This window comes from Rhipicephalus sanguineus, chromosome 8 (genome assembly GCF_013339695.2).
Source record: "Rhipicephalus sanguineus isolate Rsan-2018 chromosome 8, BIME_Rsan_1.4, whole genome shotgun sequence".
In the NCBI taxonomy this organism is placed as follows: domain Eukaryota; kingdom Metazoa; phylum Arthropoda; class Arachnida; order Ixodida; family Ixodidae; genus Rhipicephalus; species Rhipicephalus sanguineus.
The window spans coordinates 41,557,692-41,581,356 of NC_051183.1; the positions used below are offsets into that span (position 1 = coordinate 41,557,692).

The 23,665-nt window shown below is 47.3% G+C and overlaps 2 protein-coding genes across 3 annotated transcripts in view; both read right to left on the minus strand.

The window, feature by feature from the left end:
- Nucleotides 1–1,612, minus strand: part of LOC119403168 (transmembrane protein 45B-like) — a 3,570-nt gene extending 1,958 nt beyond the window's left edge. Inside the window, exon 1 of the mRNA XM_037670115.1 lies at nt 1,583–1,612. Within this exon, the coding sequence (XP_037526043.1) occupies nt 1,583–1,612 (30 nt within the window). The remainder of the gene's footprint in view (nt 1–1,582) is intronic.
- A 2,936-nt stretch (nt 1,613–4,548) lies between these two features.
- On the minus strand, nt 4,549–11,280 carry LOC119401784 (transmembrane protein 45B). Of its 2 annotated transcripts, none has more exons than XM_037668757.2 (2): nt 11,211–11,280; nt 4,549–6,651 (listed from the first exon to the last, which is right to left on the minus strand). In XM_037668757.2, exon 2 carries the CDS (start codon nt 6,587–6,589, stop codon nt 5,771–5,773), a length of 819 nt encoding a protein of 272 aa, XP_037524685.1. In that variant the 5' UTR covers nt 6,590–6,651; nt 11,211–11,280; the 3' UTR covers nt 4,549–5,770. The 2 variants fall into 2 exon arrangements, with proteins under 2 accessions (XP_037524685.1, XP_037524684.1); XM_037668756.2 differs by having other exon boundaries at nt 11,051–11,278.
- Nucleotides 11,281–23,665: the final 12,385 nt, after the last annotated feature.

Below are 23,665 nucleotides of genomic sequence, written 5' to 3' on the forward strand. Positions count from 1 at the left end.
CTAGAGTGACTGTAGAGTTTGCGCTATATTAAAAATGACTCCTCTTCCTCACGCCGATTTTCCCGGGAAACTCTCCAATTGAAATAGACAATGAACCGTTTAAAGCCCTTATATACATGTCTGCAGCAGCAGTATATATCTTAAGACACTAATTTTAGTGTTGCGAAGCTACCTAAGCGCAGTATGGTGGCTTATTTTGCTAAGTTTACAAACAATTTACTCATGCATTATAAGTGGCATCATACATATTGTAGGCAGCATAAAATGACGAGGGACAGTATGGTGCAAATATCCTGGTAAGGGGAAATGAGAACTTCTTTTATCTTTATTAGGGGCGAAGCTCCTTAAGGCGTGGGTCGGTCGTCCTCGATGTATGTAGTTGTAGTAGTAGGTAGCCACCTCTAGTTTAGTTCTTGGAGTGTTCACTAGATGGCGGTACTTGTAGTTGATGAAAAGATGCGAGATGTTATAAAACTAGATGGCGGTACTTGTAGTTGATGATGAAAGATGCGAGATGTTATAATAGGAATGATGTCACATATGGCGCGTGTCATTGGTGGAAGGCAATCGTTCGGCTACGTACGCTAGGGGGCGTGGTGTAATAAAACCCGTTCGCTGTTGGCGCGCGCTCGGAGTCGCCGGATGGACAAGACTGCAGAGCGGCGAGCGCGCAAGGCGGCGGCAGCGCGCGCTCGCAGACAGAATCCCGATGTGCGAGCCCGCGAGGGACATTTACTCAAGTGTTTCACTTCTAATTGTGGGGCGAATTGCACGGAAGAGTTTCACGGTTTACCGATGATTCCTTCCGGAGCTTCGCCCCACTCATCATCATTCACCCCGTGAATATGCTGTGATTTTTATTATTGCTGACAATCTGTGGCCGTATTTGTAGCGGCACTCAAGCTGCACCTCTAGTCCTTATGAAAACGATGAATACGCCGTTGCGTAGTACGCAATAAAACTTTACACAAGCGTGGCATCTGTACATTTTTCCGTGTTTTGTATCTGCAGCTTTTCTTTTTTTATATTGTACGCCCAATTGCATACACATGTTAACTGAGTGTTTAGAATATACTTGCTGGGGTTTTTCGCCCCAAAACCCCTACATGATTATGAGGGACGCCGTAGTGATGGGCTCCGGAGATTTTGATCATCTGGTGTTCTTTAGCGTGTGCTGACATCGCACAGTACACGGGCCTCAATCATTTCGCCTGGATCGAAATGCACCGCCGCGGCCGGCATCATACCCGATTGAGTGTTTACGACACTGTTTTGCATTTTGTGCGCCAAGTCCACTGCATCGTTTATTTGTCTTTTTTACTGTAGTAAATGATTTTCATGAGGTACCAGTTGTACAACTTGACATTGTTTCCTTTTGTTCTTTTTTTACTGACATAGCCTGTGTACTGTACACAATGCTGCCCCGTCTTCTTGCTTCCATGAGTCATAGGAATCGGTATTAACCGAAGTTGAAACGTGTCTTCGAAGAAGTACTTGAATCTTTATTATACAATGATATACGAGAGCTTGCATAATGTCTATTGGTGTTTGGCAACTATAGCACTGCTCGATGTGGACGCACCAACGCTGACGCCTGGTGGCACACGTCCATCCCGATGACATAACGTCCATGAACATGATTAGTCCTTTGTGGTAGCTGTAGTAGTTAACACACACCTGGACACAGCATATGGTGAATCCCGCGCAAAGATGGATTCAATACGCACATAATAAACACTAGTACTCGACATGCACTCTTTCAAAGCGTCGTCATTTGAAGAGAGAAGCGGCAAGGAGTGCGCTCCGTAGTATTCGGTGCCAGTGCACTCGAAGATGTAGGCGGCGGACAAACACGGTTAGTCCATTTGCAAGCAGCTGCTGGCGAGAAGGCCTCACACGCTGACGCGAAAGGCGAATCGCGTAACATGCCTCGTCACCGAATCGAATCACCATGGACGCCGCATTTCACCGACCATACCGTTTTCTACAATATTGCGCAAACACTGAGACAGCTAGTTAAACAGTAGATAAATATCATGCATAAATACGTGCAGCAGCTTTTAATCGTTACTACTTCTTCAACTAAGTTCGAATCCAGTTACGGTAAAAAAAATGTTCCCGATATCGTCGCCTCGTAGCATCATGTTGTTTACGTTTTACCACATCACGTACAGTGAAACATTGAATCGTGATTCTAGATACAAATCTTAAAGGGGTCATCACATTGACACCCATGAATGTGCACGGCATTCAGTGAAAAAGTAGAAGTAGAAGTTCAATTGTGCCTACACGTATATAAAAAAAAGACTGTGAAAGAATATTTCAGTACAAAATAAGCCCTAGAAGTCAGGGGCGTAGGCAGAAATTTTTTTCGGGGGGGGGGGGGGGCACCTCCTTGATCTGTAGTGGGGACGAGCAGGCAGATGTGGTCGAGTGTCATTTTCTGCTCTGTATGCTATGGCAAAAAAAAATTTCGGGGGGGGGGGGGGCACGGGCCCGGTGTGCCCTAACGTGGCTACGCCCCTGCTAGAAGTTGCCGGCGGTAAACTCCGCCCACCCCCGGCGACCGCCATTTCACCATGGCATGTGGGACGACATGTGGTGCATGGAGCGAAGCCGTCGTCATCTGCCGAAGTTCAAGCCAGTGTAAATCGTTCATCTTCAGCGCCGAGTTGAAGAAAGCTGAAATATCTTGATTGCACGCGCATCTGACCAAGGAACAAACTAATTCGACAGAGTCCTGATGCTCGCATAGCAAGCAGCTTGTTACGTCGCAACTCGCGAGTGCACAAGTGTTGACTGACTCTCGGAACACACGCGTGTTTATAAAAATACTCAATTATAAATGAAATACCCGACAAATATGGTAAAATTTTGCCAGCTTCTTTCTGATTAATTCACATAACACAGATTATGGTCGCAAATTGGGTGTTATGGCCCCCTTAAAGGGACACTAATGTGAAACAATCTGTTTAGATTGATAAATTGTACTATGAGAAGTGTAACGTCATTAATTTCAGTACCGTATGTTTATTAATAAAGGAGGAAATTAAGGTCAGAGTTTCATTTACATATTTAGCGCTGAAATCACCGCGCGTGACGTCACGGATTTCAAAGTGTATTTTTCGTATTCTGGAGACAACCGCATAAGGAAATTGACTGAATCTTGGTATATTAAGCCTATGACCCCCTCTGAGGAAAATGTACTTCATTTTTACTGATTAGGAACTACGTAGGACCTAAAAGACGCCATCAAAATCTGTGACGTCACGGCGATTTCTGCGTAAATTAAAAGGTGGACTCGCCACCCGCATTTTGTTTTTCCGCATTTTCTCGCTTACCAAGCGGCTTCTGACGGCAAGCGGGGTGATTTTTGGTATTGTGAAAGAGTAATTTACTAATATCAGAAAAATTGCTTTTCTCTTTAGTGTCCTTTTGAGAGCATTGCTTTGCTGATGAGAGGAGCTCGTTTCGTGCTCTTTATACTTTTTAACGCGATAGCGTTAGAGAGCTCGTGTCGCAGAAATTCCGCCGTCGGCGTCGTCACCGTTGGTTGTGAGCGAAAAATCGTCCGTGACCGAAAAATCGAGAAAGAAGCAAATAAAATAAAGAATAAAATCTTCGGTCCCATTGAGGATCGAACCCGCGCCGTTCGCGTGGCAAGCAGGTGTCCTACCACAAAGCCACGATGTTACTTGCAGCTGCAACGGAAAAAAACACTACATAAATGACATGTTGTGGAAGGGGTCGCCTAATGCATTTTGTTCGGCAGGTGTCAGGACGAAAATGAGCCCATTCGGCGATTTGTAGGCGCATTTGGGAGGCCATCAAACTACGTCGAAAAAGGCCAGGATAGTGCAGCCATCGCCGCTAGAAACACACACGAACTTTCAAACAGAAATGGACAACTATGTCCATCTAGCGGAAAACATATCAAGCTAACGCCAGCTTGCGGAGGCGTTGATCAAGGAAACAGCAAACTCTAGATAATGTGCTGCTATCTGTGAGGCATTGTGAGACTCTTCATTGCCTCCGAGATGGCAAACGCGCGGCGTATATCTTGGAGGCCATGCGACTCTTGCTTTAGATCAAAAACCTCTACCATACGCGCGCGCGCGTGTGTCTGTGTGCGTGTGTGTGTGTAACAATACATACATTAATAAGTATGCACTTAGTGGTTGAAGTGCGCACTAGGGCCCGGATTTCGCTATCGCGTTCAACTCTTAAAGGCGAAGCTTAAGGGTCCCCCAATTTTTTTTCAAACAGCTAAGCTGTTCTTAGTCGAGGTTCTCATGTCCTGGGTCGGAGTAGAACTGATTACATGGCCTTTGGCCTTGCTGTATATTGACTGATTTTCTGCGCCAGTTTTCTTGCAGCGTATTGGATAGTGCTGGTGAAAGTGTTACGTTCGCGTCGTTACGTAATCTAGGGAGCCCTGAACTCTTTCTGTCAGCAGCAAGCAGAATCGCGATTCCTGCTTCGTGTAGGCGTTCATGTCACGTGGTCAACATGACCTGGAGTCCCAATGACACAGTAACTACAGCAAGGTGGCATTATATGCAAATCCGGTAACGTTTTTATTTGATAAGAGAAAAAAAAGTGCACAATGATATAAATTCGCGGCAAAAAGACTCACCAAGAAAGTAATTAAGAGCTCAAATAGAAAGTAATTCAATAGAATGTAATTAAGAGCTCAAATAGCCCTGCCCCTGAGACACACTATTCTAAATCTAGAGCTGCCCCTTCTTGCCTACTGGCACCACCAGACCTGACATGACTTCCATATTGGGGACTATTAATCCTTATGCTGCTCATGAGTCGTATTCTGGAAAGGGCCACATTCGTTGACGCCTTCATATTCGTAAGATTTCACGATACTGCCGACGGGTGCGTACGACTGTCCTTGTGTCGCAGCAGTTTGCCACTATGCCAACGGTACGAAAACGGCTGTTTAGAAACATTGGATCCTGCTGGTGCCAATACACCCGGTATAATACCATGAACTTTTCTCCCAAGTAAGTGTGTCGCCGAAACCGATCGCATCAATTAAGATACCACCTCAGGGTGGCGCAGCTCGGTTATGTTATCGTGCTGTTTCTACAGTATAGTTCAAGAGATGGCATTATCTTTGCATCTGTAATTAGCTTAAAGGGGCCCTGCAACACTTTATCAGCACGGTCAGAAAACGCTGTCGATTGGTAGCCGAGGCTCCTGAGAACAAGCGAGCCAAAAATTATAGCGCTATACCCGCCCTGGAATTTACAGTTAATTCTCAAAATCAGCTAAAATCGCCCCTTTTCCCTCTACAAATGATAGCATATACTCAAATGACCATGCCATATTCCCAAATCCACGGCCATTGGCTGATTTGAGCAATGTGGGCTGAATAGTTACTGCGCCCGCCGCGGGAGGCCCGCGCGCTCGCGATCCCACTCAAGGTTAGCCGCGCGTTCAACTAGAAAAAAGAGAAAGTTCTTAAGGTCATGACACGCGCGTGGCTTCACTTGTTTCCCCCGTGCCATCCCTCCCTGCTTAGCTTACAGCGCGTTCGTCGGGACGAAAGAAGAGAGAAAGCAATTACAGGATGCGCAAATCTATGTAGCCCCCCTCGCTGTTGACAGATTCTAAAACATTTTTGCGGCGGTCGACTAATGAGGCAATGAACTTTGAGGAATGAATCCTTTCGATGGTTACTTGGAAAGGTGTTAAAGATCATCCTTGGCCCGCAGCATCAGCCGCGGTCCATTTCAGGGTCCCCTCCCGCTCAACTTCACACGTTACGCTTTATGAAGGCTTCACGGAGGTCATCAGCCTCCTCCATAACCCCGGAGACGACGTCATGGCAGAACCTGCCGCACATTCGGTTCACCACCCATGCCACAGCACCCAGCGCGCCAACGTAGACCAGCACAGCCATTATGTGCCACGCGTATACGCTGGCGGCCAACATCAAGTCCCTGTGGCTGTTAACGTCCCAGGGTTTGTATCCGGGCAGCGGACTGTAAAGGATGAAGCCGATCTGACATAGCCACGTCCCATGCAGTAGGGCAAAGTAAGCTCGACCCAGAGACGCCAGAACGCTTCGAGGTCGGCACATCTCGGCTAAGAGGCAGGCCACCAGTGCAACCACGGTGTACACCAAGAGCGTATGGATCACGACGTCGAGATGTGACCTTCCGTGCAGGTGAAAATGGAGCAGCAGGCCCTCAGAGGCGATGGTGAGCAGCAGCGTCGCGTAGTCCGTGTGTGGCGGGAGCGGGAACCCGGCGTTGTACATGACGTCCACGACACCGTTGAGCAGGAAGAGCACGAAGATGGACAGGTGCTGTATACTCTCATCAGCTAGGTACTGGCGTCTGAAAGGGGCCGGACACTCCATGAGAATGCATGCGCAGGAGCCGATGATCTTGACGATGCCTTCGACGCTCAATTTCCTGGGAAGACAGGGAACCGCGTACGAGCAACGGCACACGTAGCGTTGCTTCTTCTTCCTGCTGCGGACGTAGTTGCGCCACACCGCAAAGGTCCACCATGTTCCGAAGAGGAAGGTGAAGCTTCCGGGCAGTATGTGGCCCACGAAGGTCCCCATGTTTGTGTTTCAGGCGCCTGGACGGCGATCACGCTGGAGGCAACTGCCACTTCCCTGTTGTCCTGCAATTGAACGGAAGGTAGACAAGCGTGACCATGGGGTGCCTCAGCAGGGGCTTAGCCAGAATTTTTTCAGTGGCAATTTCAGCCATATTTCCTGTGTCCGTTTGTATGTGTGCGTCTATATATACCTAAAAAATTGAATTTCGGGAAGACTTGAACCCCCCCCCCCCGCACTCTGGATACGCCAATGTTCCCCAGCACACTTTATTCGGCATTTCTTACTGACCGACTAAGCTCAGCTATTTGCCTCTGTCTACGCGTAACACTGCGGACAGGTTAAGAATAAGGGTAGACAAGGAAAACGGAACAAAGTAATGCGCAGTAAACGTATGAAGGATTAGGAATGAAGGTGAAATGCAATATCACATTTAGCGCTAGCCTTCTAGATCACTATGCATATATCGATCGCCGCACGCACACAAACACACGCACATGCATGTATCCGTGTAACGTAAATAAACGAACTATGGCCGGCAGTCCTCGCACGTTTTCACTTGCACATAGAACGTACGGCGCGCGAGGCCATGTTATTGATTCGAACTTTATGCGGAACATCACGGCGATGCCAACGGCGATGGCAGAAATACGACAGAAATTTTCGTATAATTCCTTTAGCAAAAGACGCCGTTCTTGAATGACAATCTCGTAAATGCAATACATTTTTCATGGCTATCTAAACGTATGCAGCTGGGATTGACAGGTCTCGCGTGATACGGCGTTTAATCAACAAGCGGCGTTTCTCTGTGTGAATACGAAATACAGATCGATTATCGATTGTTCTCGAAGAGCAATAAGTCCCAGATGCGCTATACGGAGCACAACTGGGAACAGTCAACTACGATTTGTGGAAATAAAAGAAAGGCAGGAGTCAGAGGAAGATGTAAGCTTGTGACGAAAAATTCGTAAACACCCCTGCTTTCTTTCCTTTTCACGGTATATTCCTGTTTCTTTCTTTTTTCTTTTTTTGACTCACCGAATTCGTCTCGGCGGCAACTCCTCCGCCGCCCGCGCTTTAGTTGCCCTGTCCTCCTCTTTTGTTGGATAGGAGGAGAGGGCGACTCCGGACCAAATATACATTTGGTTCGGAGTATATTTGGTTCGGAGATTCCAGAACGCATGAAACAGACACAGGCGGAGAAACTTACCGTAACCAGCAAACCGACGATACGGCTAGTTGCGCTGGCCGTGCTGCCTCATTATATAGGCGCGATTGCGTATGTTCACACCGGTTTCGGCTACGTGTCAGCTACACTATCGTCGGATAAAACTTAAGACATCCGTAGAGGCCCCGCCCAAATAACCGAAGCGCAGCAGCCGATCGCCCCCACGACTAAAGAAATGGTCCCGCTCATGCACACGGCAACGTCCTCCGAAGGCGCGTTCACCGGCTATCCGGCTCATGACGTCAGTTCGGGGTGCGCGCCCATTGGTGCAGGAGGAGGAGGAGGAGAAAAACGAAAAGACAGGGAGGTTAGCCAGTTCTCAGACCGGCTGGCTACCCTGTGTTGGGGAAAGGTGAAGGGGGAGTGAAAGATGATAGAAAAGAGATGTTACAAAAAGAAGAAAAAAGAAGAACAATAGTACGATAAACGACACTGCTTAAAGTCTGTCTGGTGCAGGATTGTGCGTATCGGCCTTTGAGGAGGAAATTCCACAGACTTTGTTGAGATAGGTTTGCGAAACGCTTACCCTACGAGGCGACCGGGAAGGGGCGCGACGTTCTCCACTGCCGCAGCGAACAAAGACGCTACGGTGGGGTTCGTCGACCGTCCGGCACGGCGTAGAAGAGGCACTCGAGGCTGGTTGTCAACAAACACGGGTTTTTTTTAACCCAAGATGCCGCACAGTGCGACAATCTCGGGTTTGCGAGCCGTCAGGGTAACTCCGCAAGACCGATGAAGTCTTGCGATGAAGTCTTGCGACGCTTGCCAGCGACGCTACGACTATCACATGAAGGGCAACAGTCGAGCACACGAACGAGAAGCCGCGTGCTAGAGCAGCGTGTCAACCTCCCATGCAGGCCTCAGAGCATCTGAAGCGGCGAGCTAGCGCCAGACAGAAGCGAGCTCATGGGAGAGGTGGATTGTCATTGGCGGCCAATGAGGACAGGCGAAGCGCAGTGATGTGTGCCAGCGTTATGTGCGGCGAGCATTCTCCGGACATGTCCGGACGCGCGGCTCGAGCGGGGAAGACCGACGCACGGCTCGCACCAAGCAAAAAATGCCTGGCGGCGCAGCCGGCGTAGCCACGGTCACCATGTCGCCGAATAACGGCGGTTCCCGGCTCTCGAGCGGCGCGGGGCCAGCACACGCGTTAGCTGGGGAACGAGGCGCCAAAGGGGAGGGTGCTTTCGATTCCCACAACTTCTAAAGTTGCACCCGAATTTGATTCTATCTATGTATGATCAAAATAATAATATTGTCGCCCTTATGCACTGCGTTAAACGTACCGGAAGACATAACCCAATTAATCATTTCTGGAACATGCTATTGTCGGCGCGCAGTGGCACGGGACGCAGCAAGAAAGAGATAGGACAAATGCCGAATGTTTCTTACCGTGCTGCCGTCCCATTGCACGTTCGAGAAAACTATGTAAAAATAATGCCGGTAAGGAACTAGCCCACCTTAGTCCATTAATTCCCGTTGAATCTGGTTTTGCGGGTTACTTAATCTAAAAATAAGAGCGCCAGTGTCCGAACTCGGCATTCATCAAGGAAGCTCAGCTACTGAGCTACGAAACGTTCCTGGACCATGGACTAAACAATTCTTGTGATTAAGTGCAACGTCAGCAACTTCCTTAGAGTTAGCCATTCCTTCTTGGGCCGTATTTGGCATGTTTTCTCAATCGGCCGCGCACGCTGCATATAACGTACCCACCTAGAGAAATCTGTCTAGTGCTCGTCAAATACCCCCCCCCCTTCTCTCTTTTTATTTCTGTCTCAACCAAACGACTAAATGCTTGCTTTCCTCACCAGCTTATTTAATGACATTTATTTTGTGTTTAAGTATTTTCTACATAAATATTTATACGCATGTTTCATTCCTAATGCAGCTGTGCCACTAGACGAAGCACACGTTCCTGACGACCTTTGCATTGATTGGCAGGCAAATGTCATCTCGCTCCGCGCGAAACGCATACAGTAAAGGCGAAGCCGTTTCCACCTATTCCAAACGACCTTTCGAGTTTGTTCGCAGCTATCTCTTTAAATTAGTGGAACGGCTTGCTTTGACGCACGCCGGCTTCCATCGGTAGGATACCAAAATGCTATGAAAGAAAATTGGAAATCAATATTCTGACTGTGCCAGGAGGACTCGAACTTGCGACAACCGACTGACCGTCCAGGAATGTCTGCAGGAATGATGAAATGGCACCTTTTCTCTTTCTTCTACATCTCCTAAGGAACGCGCTTCTCAGAAACTCTGGTCATCGTATGGAAGTTGAGAGTACTGATCTCGGACGAACACGGCGACCCCAGCAGCTTGCATGATGCGCTGCCATGTTTGTTTCTTCACCAGTGTACTTGATACAGCTGGCGTTCGCGTCTTGCTGTTTTCCGCACGTCGCCTTCGCAGATTGCGAAGGAATTCGCCTCATGGAACACTTTACTTAGACACGCCGGTGTCTGAGTGTCGAAAGGGAGACAATATGAAAGCAACAACATTTTCCGAACGCGTCCGTGCATCTCGATAGAGTTCTCCAAAGGAGTGAGAGTGCTTCGCTAGCGAGTATCAGACCTGTCACACTTATCACCCGAACCTCTGCGCGTCACCCAACATATACACATTTCGACGGTAGATTCCGCCACACACGAAGGAGACACTGGAGGAGCGATCGTAGGCCCAGATTGCAAGACTGACCCCACCCACTGTAGACATCGTCACCGACCAGCCGACTGTATGTGTTGGCGGTGTTGGCATACCATGTGGCCTCGATTCTTAGGCTTGATTGTCCGTGCTCATATCGGATTCGTCCACAGGCTAAATAGACATCTCCACCTTCCTCCTCTAATCTATCTATCTATCTATCTATCTATCTATCTATCTATCTATCTATCTATCTATCTATCTATCTATCTATCTATCTATCTATCTATCTATCTATCTATCTATCTATCTATCTATCTATCTATCTATCTATCTATCTATCTATCTATCTATCTATCTATCTATCTAAACTTCATCGTTACCGGAGAGCGCGCACTGACGGAGACAAAGAGAGAACAACACGACACGAGCGCCCTCTTTGTCTCTGTCGCCAGTGCGCGCTCTCCGGTAACGATGAATACAAACGAACTCGCTAAGTTCTCTGCTTTGTTATCTAAACATGGTCGACAGCTTGCCATTCAAGCGATTTCCAGGAAACCCGCGTCCACATTCACATTCCGCAGGATCGTACGCACCTTCGGGGCACTCGTTGGCTCTGTACCATATGGTTCACGTACAAAACGGACGTAAGAATGATCGCCGATCACACGCTTTAAACCAATTGTTCACCTGTTCGCCTGAGAGGAACCAATGAATGCTACCACAAGCCTACAAACGTTGTCGAATTTCGCGTACGTTTTCCTTACTGCTGTAGCTACTAGTAGCTGCTGGACATCTTCCAAGCAAAGACGTTTCCCCAATGAGCCTTCCTCCGGCGACGAAGTGGTGGCATTTTGATACCTCTTTTTAGTGCACTGACGTCTTCGTTCCTATAGGTCAGGGGCCGCGGAAGTCGCACTTCCATAGTGGCTAAATGCTACAAGGCCGTGTACGGTGTACGTGGTATTAAATGCGCCTTAAGTATCGCACATTTTCTCTTCCTTTCTTCCTCTATTTCTTTCTTTCTTCTCTTCTGTCTGCTTTGTGTGTACGCCTTTTTGTCTCTGTTCATTTCAATTTCTTTCTTTCTCTATTTATTAATTTTCTTTTTCTGTCTCCTTCTCTCTTTCTGTGCTTCACTTTACTTTCTGTACACCTCATTCCCCTCCTCCTCAACTCACATCTGTCGTCACGGTCACTTACCTATCCCACCCCCTTTCTATACTATACTATACTATACTATACTATACAAGCCTATGCTATGCTCTGCTAGCGTGCCTGGATAGCCGAATTGCTATGACTCTCGCTTTCTGATCGTGTGTACGCGGAATAAAATCTCGCCTCGCGAAGAAACTTCTTCCCCTAGAATTTCTCTCTTTCGCTACCTTTATTCCTCTCTCTCTCTTTTGTCTCCCTCGCTCTCTCTCTTTCCTTCTCTCTCTCTCTGTACTTGTTGTCTTGCCCATCAGGGTCACTGCATGGCTCGCCGTAGCAATCGTCGCACGTGTTCCGGGAGCGAGGCAGAAGACGAAGACGACGACGATGAAGAAGAGGACGAGGAGAGCGCGTGCAGGTTCATGTTTACTGTGTGGCGGCGGCGCGTGACGTCATACCAGCTGCGCCTGTGCGCACGTGCTCTGGGCGTGACGCCATCGCGCAGCGAGGATTTTCCAGTCATGGATTACACCGTACGTCCGGCTTAAAGGGGAATGCAACACTTTTTCAAGTAATCAATGAATGGCCTTAATAAAACAGCTTAGTTCCTCACAAATCGGCTCCGACAAACATTTTTAGCATCCTTCAAGTATGAGCGGAGTTACAGGGGTTCGTCGCACGCTTCCAGCGCTTCCACTCTCCTTTCGTACCAGCGATCGCGCTAAAGCTACGCAGAACGGGGGTCGGGGGGGGGGGGGGGGGGAGGGGTTGAGGTGGATGACAAAGGGGCAAGAAGATGCGTTCTTTCGCGAGCACGCGTCATGACCTTGACCCCTTTTCTTTTTTTTTTTTCGAACGCGCGGCTTACTTTCAGTGGGATGGCGAGCGAGCGCGTGGGCACGTGTCGGCACCCCGCAGCCGCCGCAGTAACTATGTAGCTCACGATGCTCAAACCCCATGGTGCTGAAGCCAAGAAGCGAGAGCGCTTTGTATATATTCCAATAAAGTTTTCAATCAATCAATCAATCAATCAATCAATCAATCAATCAATCAATCAATCAATCAATCAATCAATCAATCAAATCAGTCAATGGCCGTGGACATTGGGTTTATGGCGCAGACATTTGCGTTTATGGCCTCACTTGTCGAGAGAAGAGGGAGCCATTTCTAGCTGCCTTTGAGAATTATTTGTGAATTTCAGGCCGCGTGCGGCGGTACAATGTTTGGCCCGCGTGTTCTCAGGAGCCTCGACTACCGATCGGCGGCGTTTTCCGATCATGGTGAAAAATATGGCAAGGCCCCTTTAAACAACTCCGCTTTTAAAACAGGGTTGTGGCGTGCACGAGACGTTGTATTCCGCCATATCTGGGCATGGCGAGGAGCCGGTGCGTTTCATGGTGTCTTTGAACGACAATGAAGAATGTCAACATCGGGTACCACGAATTTCCGTGTGACGCTGAATCACGTTAAAACTCCTAATGATAAAATAAGACATAGTTGTTTCCGAAGAAAATGGTGCAGCCACAGGCGTGTTGACGACATGATGCCACATAATTTTGCCTAGAGTTCGAGGCTCCTCAAGAAAACCCTCAATGCAAAGGCACTCGTGCGTTCTTTAAATCACCTTGGTGTAACCTAGGGTGCCTTGATGCCCGCGTGTTCCACTGATGATCAGGACATCCGCGTCATCTGCTACGACGGCCGCCATTACGCCGCCTGTCGCAGCAGGGTAGACTGCGAAACGCGTGGATACGTCCGGAGACAGAGTGTACGCCAGCGAGATTTGTTTTGAAGCTTGGACAACACTTAGTGCTGTTGTTGCCTAAATGCTCATTAAGGGAGCGATGTGATTCATATAAGCTGACACAGCCTGTGCGCCTGTCATGCTCTATAAATGTTGACGTAGAGCTCGTTATATTAAAAGCGACTCCTCTTCCTTACGCTGGAAACGACATAGTTAAGTTGAAACCCTTACTTTCAAATGCGAAGCATTTCTTAGCGAACTTCTGCGACTTTGAGCGTATCTATCTATCTATCTAGCCGCCTATGACTTTGAGCTCTCCTGGCCGTTTCATTAATGGGATATATACCAAAATTGGTATGACATAACATGACCTTATTACGAACATAAGTGCCAGGTCATAACATGAAAATCATGATATGCATGTCATGAACAGCATGATTTACATGCCACAGTCTTGGGGCTCTTGTGTACGTTTCGTTAATTTTATATATACCACAACTGGTGTGGCGTGACAATAGCGTATGACGAACACAAGTGACAGGTCCTAATGTGCAAATCATGACAAGCATGTCATGTACAGCATGATTCACATTATATGGTCTCCGGGCGCTCGTGACCGTTTAAATGAATGGATAGATACGAAGACTGGTATGATGAGACATTCCTGTATGACGAACATGACTGACACATGGTAACACAAAAATCATGACATGCAAGTCATGTGCGACATGATTTACATACTACGCTCATGGTGGCCGTTTAAATGAATGGATACATACCAAAAGTGGTATGATGAGACATTTCTCTATGACGCACATAACTGACAGATGGCAACATAAAAATCATGACATGCAAGTCATGTACGACATGATTTACATGCCACGCTCATGGTGCCCTCGCGGCCATTTCGCTCGCTTAATATACGCCAAAATTGGTATTACGCGACGAGACTGTATGATGAACGTAAATTAGAAGTGATAACGTGAAAATCATGACATGCAAGTCATGTACGACATGATTTACGTGCTACGCTCATTGTGCCCTCGTGGCCATTTCGCTCGCTTGATATACACCAAAATTAGTATTGCGCGACGAGACTGCATGATGAACGTAAATAAGAGGTGGAAACTTGAAAAGCGTAACATGCAAGTCATGTACGACATGATTTACATGCCATGCTCATGGTGCCCTCGCGGCCATTTCGCTCGCTTGATATACACCAAAATTGGTATTACGCGACGAGACTGTATGATGGACGTAAATTAGAAGTGATAACGTGAAAATCATGACATGCAAGTCATGTACGACATTATTTACATGCCACGCTCATTGTCCGATCGTTGCCGTTTCGCTCATATGCACCAAAATTGGTATTGCGCGACCCGACTGTTTGATGAACGTAAATGAGAGGTGGAAACTTGAAAATCATAAGAGGCAAGTCATGTACGACATGATTTACATGCTACGCTCATGGTGCCCTCGCGGCATTGGCTCGCTTAGCATTATATAAAGGACCATGCAGTTAAGTGTATCTTTAACAACAACTTTTAGTGCTGCGAAGCTACCTAAGCGTATTTAAAATGACTTATTTTGCTAAGTTTACAAACAATTTACTGATGTATTATAAATGGCATCATGCATATTGTAGACAGCATAAAAGGCGGAGGGACAGTATGGTGCAAATATCCCTGTAAGATGAACTGAGAACTTCTTGTTAGGTCCTTGGCCTGACGTCAGCAGCTCAAGTGTGGTTATAGAAGCAGTCGTAGCTTTCTTACAAGCAACTGGACTGGATGCACGCCTTTATATTTGCCCCAGTGTCACGGAGCTGTATTCTCATCTCCCTACCTTACCATCGTCATTCCTCACTCTTTCGTTCCCCCGTCCCCCGTCCCCAGTGTAGAGTAGCAGGCCAGAGCAAACTATAGCTCAGGCTGACCTCTCTGCCTTTCTCTAAATAAGTTCTCTCTCTCTCTTCTTTATCTTTATTATTGTTGACAATCTGTGGTCGCATTTGTAGCGGCACTCAAGCTGTACCTCGCGTCTTTATACTGTGGAATGTGCTTACGACCGTCCTTGTGTCGCAGCAGTTTGCCACTATGCCAAGCATAAGAACACGGCTGTTCAGAAACATTGGATCCTGCAGGTGCCCATACACCAGGTGCTAATACCATCAAATTTTCACTCAAGTGAGGGCGTCACCGAAAGCGATCGCATCATTTAAGATAGTACCTCACTATGGCACAGCTTGGTTATGTTATCATGCTCTTTGTACAGTATAATTCAAGAGATGGCATCATCTTCGCAGCTGTAATTACTTAGCTTAAAGGGCCACTACAATAATTTTTCAGCATGGTCAGAAAACGCTGTTGATCGGTAGTCGAGGCACCCGGCTTGGAATTTACACTTTTAGATGCGAAGCATCTTATGGCGGAGTTCAAACTGGTGGTGTGCGGCGTGACCACCCTGACTGAGCATGCGCAAACCATCTCCACACACTTCCTCTCCACTGCCCCTCTCCCCTTTCCCCCACTCCACTTCCCTTCCCTCTCCCCTCCCCCTCTGAAACGCGGGCTCGGCATGTCGAACGCTGCTCACCTCACTGCGACGGCAAAAATACGACAGAAGTGTTTGCATAATTGCTATAGCAAAAGACGCCTTTCTGCTCGAATGACATTCTCGTAAATGCAACACATTACGCATGGCTAGATGAAGGTACGCAGATGGGATTGACAGGTCTCGCGTTATACGACGTTTAATCAACAAGAGGCGTTTCTCAGTGTGAATACAAAATATAGATCGATTATCGATTGTTCTCGAAGAGCAATAGAGACACGGATGCGCTATTCCGAGGTCAATTGGGACCAGTCAATTATGATTCGTGGAGATAAAGAAACGGCCGGAGTCAGGGGAAGATGTAAGCTTGTGACGAAAAATTCGCAAACACTTTGTTTTTGTTTTGTTTTGTCACGGATATTTCTCTTCCTTTTGACTAACCAAATTCTTCTCGGCGGCCCCTCCTTCTTCACCGCCCACGCTTTCGCTGTTACTTAAGAAGTCCGGATAGGCCCCGCCCAGATAACCGAGCGCGGCAGCCTATCTCCCCGCGACTAAAGAAATGGTCCCGCTCTGCACACGGCAACGTGCTCCGAAGCGGGTTCACCTGGCTGTCGGATCATGGACGTCAGTTCTGGCTCGGCATTCCTAGTAATAAGAACTTCCACTGTATCCGTAGAATACCTTCAAAGCCCTTAAAGAGACATTTCTCAATGAGGAAATGGGAGTCTTGGCGCAGGTTCTCGGACTCCCAAAGTCGCGGAAGCGCAAGTATAAAGGATAAAACCCGAATCCTTCCATGATTTTCAAAGTATCTAAACCTTAGGCGAAAGCTGCGAAGGCGTTGTTTGTACGTATAAATGATAAAAAGGGATAATATTGTAGTAAGACGCCAGGTATCTTATGTGAGTCACTTTCAGTGTGAACTAATATGTACCGGACGCCACTGTCCCTTAAATATATCACTTATATCTACCCGTACAGTGCGTTATAATTGAAGACATAAAATGTTATATAGCAATTGTTTTCATTGCAATCACCGAGAACAGTAAAAATCAATAAATATTTTTTTTTTTTGCACGAACACCCGCGTTCCGCCCATGCTATACGAATTAGGGGATACATGGCCGCCAAGCTATTGTCGGCGCAAATGCAACACACGACCAACCCGTCATCTAGCCCCTTCAGAAGCACTTTAGGAAGCTCTGACATCTAGATGAATCAGATGAATTGAGTTAGAAGCAAGAAATTGAGATACACATGGACAAATGCCGAATGTTTCAAAACCCAGAAAAATTACCGTGCTGCCGTCCCATTCGCCATACGTTCGAGAAAACCACCACTATGGTGCTCGCCCATTGGTGCAAATAAGGAGGAAATTCAGGTCCCAAAGTCGCAGGAACTAGTAAAAAATAATAATATTGTCCCACCTGTGTTAGTCTATTAATTCAGTTCCATGTATTGTCGGCGCGCAATCTGGTTTTGCGGGTTACTTAAAAACTATGTAAAATAATTCTAGAAATAGCCTCTTAATTCCCATCGAGGTTTTGTGGGTTACACCAATGAGCACCAATGTCCGAACTCGGCATTCATCAAGGACGCTCAGCTACTGAGCTACGAAACGTTCATGGACCTTGGACTAAACAATTCTTGTGATTAAGTGCAACGTTAGCAGATTGCTTAGAATTCCTAGTCATTCCTTGTTGTCTCGTATTTGGCGTGTTTTCTGTATCGGCAGCGCACGCTTTATATCACTTCGTTGTTTACCGTACCCTTCTGGACAAATCTGTCTAGTGCTCGTCAGATACCCCCACTTCTCTCTTTTTATTTCTCTCTCAACCAAACGACTAAATACTTTAAATTAACGCGTTCTTTTTTCTGAGTCGAGAGCTTACTCATCATCGAGAGCGTACTTTCCTGACCAGCGCATTTAATGACATTTATTTTTCGTGTAGGTATATTCATCATAAATGTTTATATAATCATTTAACTCCTTATGCAGCTTTACCATTATGACGAAGCACACATTCCTGAGTACCTCCGCGTTGCTTGGCAGGCAAATGTCATTTCGCTCCGCGCGACACGCACACTGCAGTAAAGGCGAAGCCGTTTCCACCTATTCCAAAAGACCTTTCGAGTTTGTCCGCAGCTATCGTTTTAAGTAAGTGGAACGGCTTGCTTTGACGTACGCCGGCTTCCGTCGGTGGGTTACCGAAATGCTATGCAAGAAAAGTGGAAAGCAATATTCTCACTGTGCCAGGAAGATCCGAACTTGCGACAATAGACTGGCCGTCCAGGAATGTATGCAGGGACGATGAAGTGGCGTCTTTTCTCCTTCTCCTGCGCCTCCTAAGGAACGTACTTCTCAGACACCCTGGTTAACATATGGAAGTTGAGAGTACTGATCTCGGACGACCGCGGCTACCCCAGCAGCTTGCATGAAGGGCTGCCATGTTTGTTTATTCATCCGTGTACTTTATACAGCTGGCGTTCGCCTCTTGCTGTTTTTCGCAAGTCGCCTTCGCAGATTGCGAAAGAATTCGCCTCGTGGAACACGTTATTTAGACCCGCTGGTGTCCCAGTGTCGAAAGGGAGACAACATAGAAGCAAAAACGTTTTCCGAACGCGTCCGTGCATCTCCATAGCGTTCTACGAAGGAGAGAGAATAGTTCGCTAGCGGGTCTCACACCTATCACACCTTTTTTTATGTATTCTCTTAGTCATGACATATTTACGTAGTATCACGAAACAAGTAAGTTGAATTCGTGCATAAAATTCCATAAGAGAGAGAGAATTACTTGAAGGCAGAGAGGTCGGCCTGAGCTAGTGCGCTCTAGCCTGCTACTCTGCACAGGGGAAAAGGAAAAGGGGAAAAAAGGAGTGATGAGGAGTGATGATGGGGAGAGGAAAGAGTTATGCATATATACAATAAATACATAACATAGTGGTTTCGATATAGTCTTGTGTACAGTTCTGTGCTCTTAAGAAAGTCTATCACAGCCCTGATAGCACTTGGTGACTGTCTGGTCGCGCATAGCTGCCAAAATACCAGTCTCACTTAGTGTTGCCACACCGATTCCTGCCAACGTTGAAGTGAGCGTGTTACTCTGCGACACGTAAAGTGGGCAATCACAAAATAGATGTGCTGTTGTTTCATGGATCGGTGAAATGGTCCTTGTATTCACCCTTGTAAGTCCCGAGGGTCGCCCCCCTATCACAACTATCACTAGACTATCGACGCGTCACCAAACTTATATACATTTCGACCGGAGATTACTCAACACACTAAACTGCAATGCCGACTCCGCCTGATGTGAACAGCATCACCGACCAACCGACCCTATAAGTTCCCGTGCCACGTGGTCTCAACACTTAGGAGCGATTGGCCATGTTCATACCGGGTCCGCCCGCAGGCTAGATCGACAGCTACACCTTCCTCCTTTAAACTATTTATCTAAACTTGATCGACAGCTTGCCGATGAAGCGATTTCCAAGAAACCCGCGTCCCCATTCACATTCCGCAGGATCGTACTCACCTTCAGGGCACTCGTTGGCTCTGTACCATATGGTTGACGAACAAAACGGACGTAAGAATGATCGCCGATGACACGTTTTAAACCAACTGTTTACCTATTCGCCCGAGAGGAATCGGTGAATGTTAAAGGGACTGTCTACCGTCCTTCATCGTTTTTCTGTTTTGTACCGCAATCGAAAGCATGCAGCCTGAAGTGTCAAACTCTGCAGCGGTTTCTCTGAAAAGTGAGTAGAAATTTTTAAAACAAAATTTTTCGTTCTGCGCCCGGTCTTCTTCCATTGGCGTGAAACATGCCCACAACACTGGTTGGTGGAGGCGATGACGATTGTAGTGCCGGTAAAAATTAAAATCGAAAGCACATGTGATTTCTGAAGGATTACATTATTTTCGTTGAACACTAATGTAATGAATGTAACACTCATTTTCAGCGCGCTAGTGGTTAAATGAAGCCTTATACGATTACGGAACACTTCTTTTGCTGTTATCACAGACTATGCGTTTATTTTAGCACTGCTGCTGCAATCCAAGACAAGGTGATTCATCAAAAGGAGACTATAAATGCACGCCTTCACAGCGCAGCACATGTGGGACATCCTAACAGCAATACAGCGGCACGGTACGACCAGCGCGGAGGGCCGCATGGAATAGCGCATGACATGAAGCAGACGAAATCGAAGTCGGCGCCGCAAGCAGCGCCACCGAGCGCCTTTTTAGACGCGTGAGGAAAAAGATGCAAAAAAATTACTCTCTGACGCAACCGAAAGCTGCCTCAAGTGCGTAAAATGCAGTTTTAAGTTATAGATGTTTGTTTTTAAGCAAAATGAGTCTACCTGCGAGGGTTTCTTGTCCTCCAGTAGATTGAACCACATCGCCGTTGGGTGACGCTAGCAGTCATGATTTCACGATTTTCAACATCAAATCAAAAATATAATTCCTTTTTATGGGACAAAAGCATGCTTGTCGCCGACGATGTGACGAACAATCTTCTCATTTTCACCACAATCAGAAAAATTTTTCCGAGTGGTAGATAGTCCCTTTAACGCAAGCCAACAAACGGGAATTGCGCGTATTTTTGCCCGACTGCCGTACCTACTAGTACCTAAAGCCCCTTGGTGTTGGAAAGTAGCGATGCTCTTTTATCCACACCGCCACACCCTCGCCTGCCGTCAACCTCCTCTTTTTTCACCCTCTCTTTCGCGGAGCCGGCGCATCCGCAACGCTGAATGGCAGCGACTAGCGATACCTTTCGGTCAGGTGACCCTGACTTCACGATAAGCGAGCGCAAGGAAACTTCGCGCGCTTTCATTTGCTCACGCACGCCATGAGCGCTCCAGGCGTGTGTGTACGGGTGTGTGCAGGTGTATGCGTGTTCGTATGTGTGCATGTGCGCGCCTGCGTTTGTATGTGTGTGAGTGCATGTGCACCCCTGCGTGTGTCTTCCAGGGGCGTAGCCAGAGTGGGATAGGTTTCAAACAGGAGAACGTGCCTCAAAGCAGGCTGGCCGACGTTTCGATAGGGGACCTATATTTGTCAAAGGTGTGTCAAAAGCCTGTTTGAAACCTATCCCACTCCGTGTATCCATCTGTCGGCTCCATTCTTGACCAGGGGTGTAGCCAGAAACTTTTTTCGGGGTGGGGGGGGGGGGATTCAACCAACCATACTTTATGTATTTTCGTGCGTGCGTTTGTATGTGTGCGTGTTTATATACACAAGCAAAACTGAAAACTTTCGGGGGGGGGGGGTTCAACCCCCCACCCCCTCCCCTTGGCTACGCCCCTTGTGTCTTCGCGCCTGTGTGTGCGTACAGACGCGCTCAATATGACTTGCAACAAGGTAGCACGTGGCCTCCTGAGTTCAAAGATTGCGCGTGGCTTCAACTTGTTCTTATTTCCCCAAATAAATGGTATTTTCTTGTTTGGGATTCTCCCTTAATGCGAGAACAGCGTTTAGCTATGGAAACAGTGGCTAGTGGAACCCATGCGCAGTCTTTGAACTCGCGAGGCCACGCGCCCCCGTGTTGCAAGTCATATTGAACGCGACTGTATGTGTGCATGTCTGTATTGGCGCATGTGTATGTGCGTGTATGCACGTATTGTGTGTATGTGTGCGCCTGCGCGTGTGTGCGTTTGTGTTTATTCGCGCGTGTGAATGTATGTGCGTGCGTGCCTGTATCGCGTGTGTATGCGCAGGTACATGTATATACGTGCGTGCCTGTATCGCATGTGTATGTATGTATGAATGTATGTATGTGCGTATATGTATGTTCGTGTGTATATATCTATGTGCGTGTCTGTATCGCGTGTGTATGTAAGTGCGTGTGTGCCTGTATCGCGTGTGTATGCGCGTGTGCATGTATGCGCGTGTGTGTCTGTATTGCGTGTGTATGTGCATTATTGGAAACATTTCGGCGCGCACACAATAGGCGAAAACGAAAGGCGAGAAGACAAACGGGCGCGCCCGTTTGTCTTCTCGCCTTTCGTTTTCGTCTATTGTGCTATTTTGCTAGTAGAAGCACGCCGTCAGAATTATTGTAAATTTCTTGAGAGTTCATTGATGCTTTGTTTGTGAATAGCGTTGATGACTGAATCTCGTATTGTGTACAACGTCACACTCAGAAAAATGGCTTCACCATGTGCCAGAGTCAGAAGCCACCACATGTAACTCCTCAGGCAAATTTAAGGCACTATAACATTGCTAAGGTCCGGTACATTTGTGCAAATAATTCTCGTTTAATCAGCATTTGGTTATATTCGTTGCTTGGCTTAGAAGTTTTATGTGAAACATAAATGTCACATTTAAAATATTCGTATTATGGGTTCCTGCAGTACAGACACATTGATTAGAATTTATGATTGCGGAGTAACGGCAGAGGTAACGTCCGTTACTTTTTTTTTGTAGGTAACCTAGGGCGGTAACGCGTTCCTTTTTATATAGTGTAACGAGTAACGTATTTAGTTACTTTTTTCAGTAACGCCTACAACAGTGCCAAACATACACCCGGTTGGATATTTCCTCATTCAATTGGGAAAGGCTTCGTCGTTTCCTTAGCTGCCCCACAGCATGTATATTTTAAAGGTGGAGCTCTTTAATGCCGAGGTAAATCCCTGGGGATCCGTTATCCGCACTTTCTAGCCGAGAAAGAGATTCTTTATTTGGGAAAATTAGGTGAATAGTGGGGGTAAGTGACGCAGTAACTGTCTCTCAGGCGAGGACACCACAACCGCGACACCTGGGGGGAAAGGGGAGAAAAGTATAGGAGAAGTTAGAGTTAGAGTGGAGGAGGAGGCCTGGGGGAGTGCTGCGAGAACGAAGCCTGACGAGAGGGAGAGCATGGGTAAAGCTAAGTGGGTGAGAGGGAAGCCTAGTGTAGCGAAGCCTGCTCGAGAAAGGGTAGCGACGTGGAGAGGGTGAAGATGGGTAGATAGGAGGAAAGCAAAGGCGAAGCTATCGCGGGAGCGGAACACGTGGTGTGGAGAGACGGAGAGAGCAGGAGCGCGATTGGCTGTGCCGGTGAAAGGAGTCAGCCAATTGTAGCGCGCGCTCGAGCACAGGTGGTGCTGTTGAGAGAGGAGGAAGGGTGCGCTGATGCCATCAGCACCACTGTTTAATTAGCCTTCGCGACGTTAAGCCAGTTAAAGCTACGCATAATTTTTGTTGTTTTTTTACTGAATCTCGCTTTATAACTGCGCGTTTTGCGGCAACCCGACCTATCTCGAAACAGAAAAGCACTTCCCTTTGAATTATCATAAAATGCCTCCTCCTTATTTCGTTTTTGCCCTACTGGGCTCCAACGCTGAGGCACACCGCCGCACACCGCCGGCGACCGCCAATTTGCCATGGCATGTGGGACGTCATGTGCTGCATGGAGTGGAGCCGTCGTCATCTATCTACTGAAGTTTCAGCCGCTGTACATTGTTCAACGTCATTGCCAAGTTGAAGAAAGCTGAAATAGCTCGATTGCACGCGCATCATCTGACCACGGAACAAACTAGTTCGATGGAGTCCTAACGCTTGCATAGCAAGCACCTTCTTACGTCACGACTCGCGACTGCACCAGTGTTGACTGACTCTCGGGCCGCTCTCGTGTTTGTAAGAATATTGAATTATAAATGACGTGCCCGACCAAATGCACTCAAATTTCGCCAGCTTGTTTATACCACATATTACGGTCGAAAATTGGTGTTATGGCCCTTTTAAATGGACACTAAAGTGAAACAATGA

What these genes read in the sequence shown, in the direction of transcription:
- LOC119401784 (XM_037668757.2), bottom strand. Translation starts at nt 6,589, where the DNA reads ATGGGGACCTTCGTGGGCCACATACTGCCCGGAAGCTTCACCTTCCTC.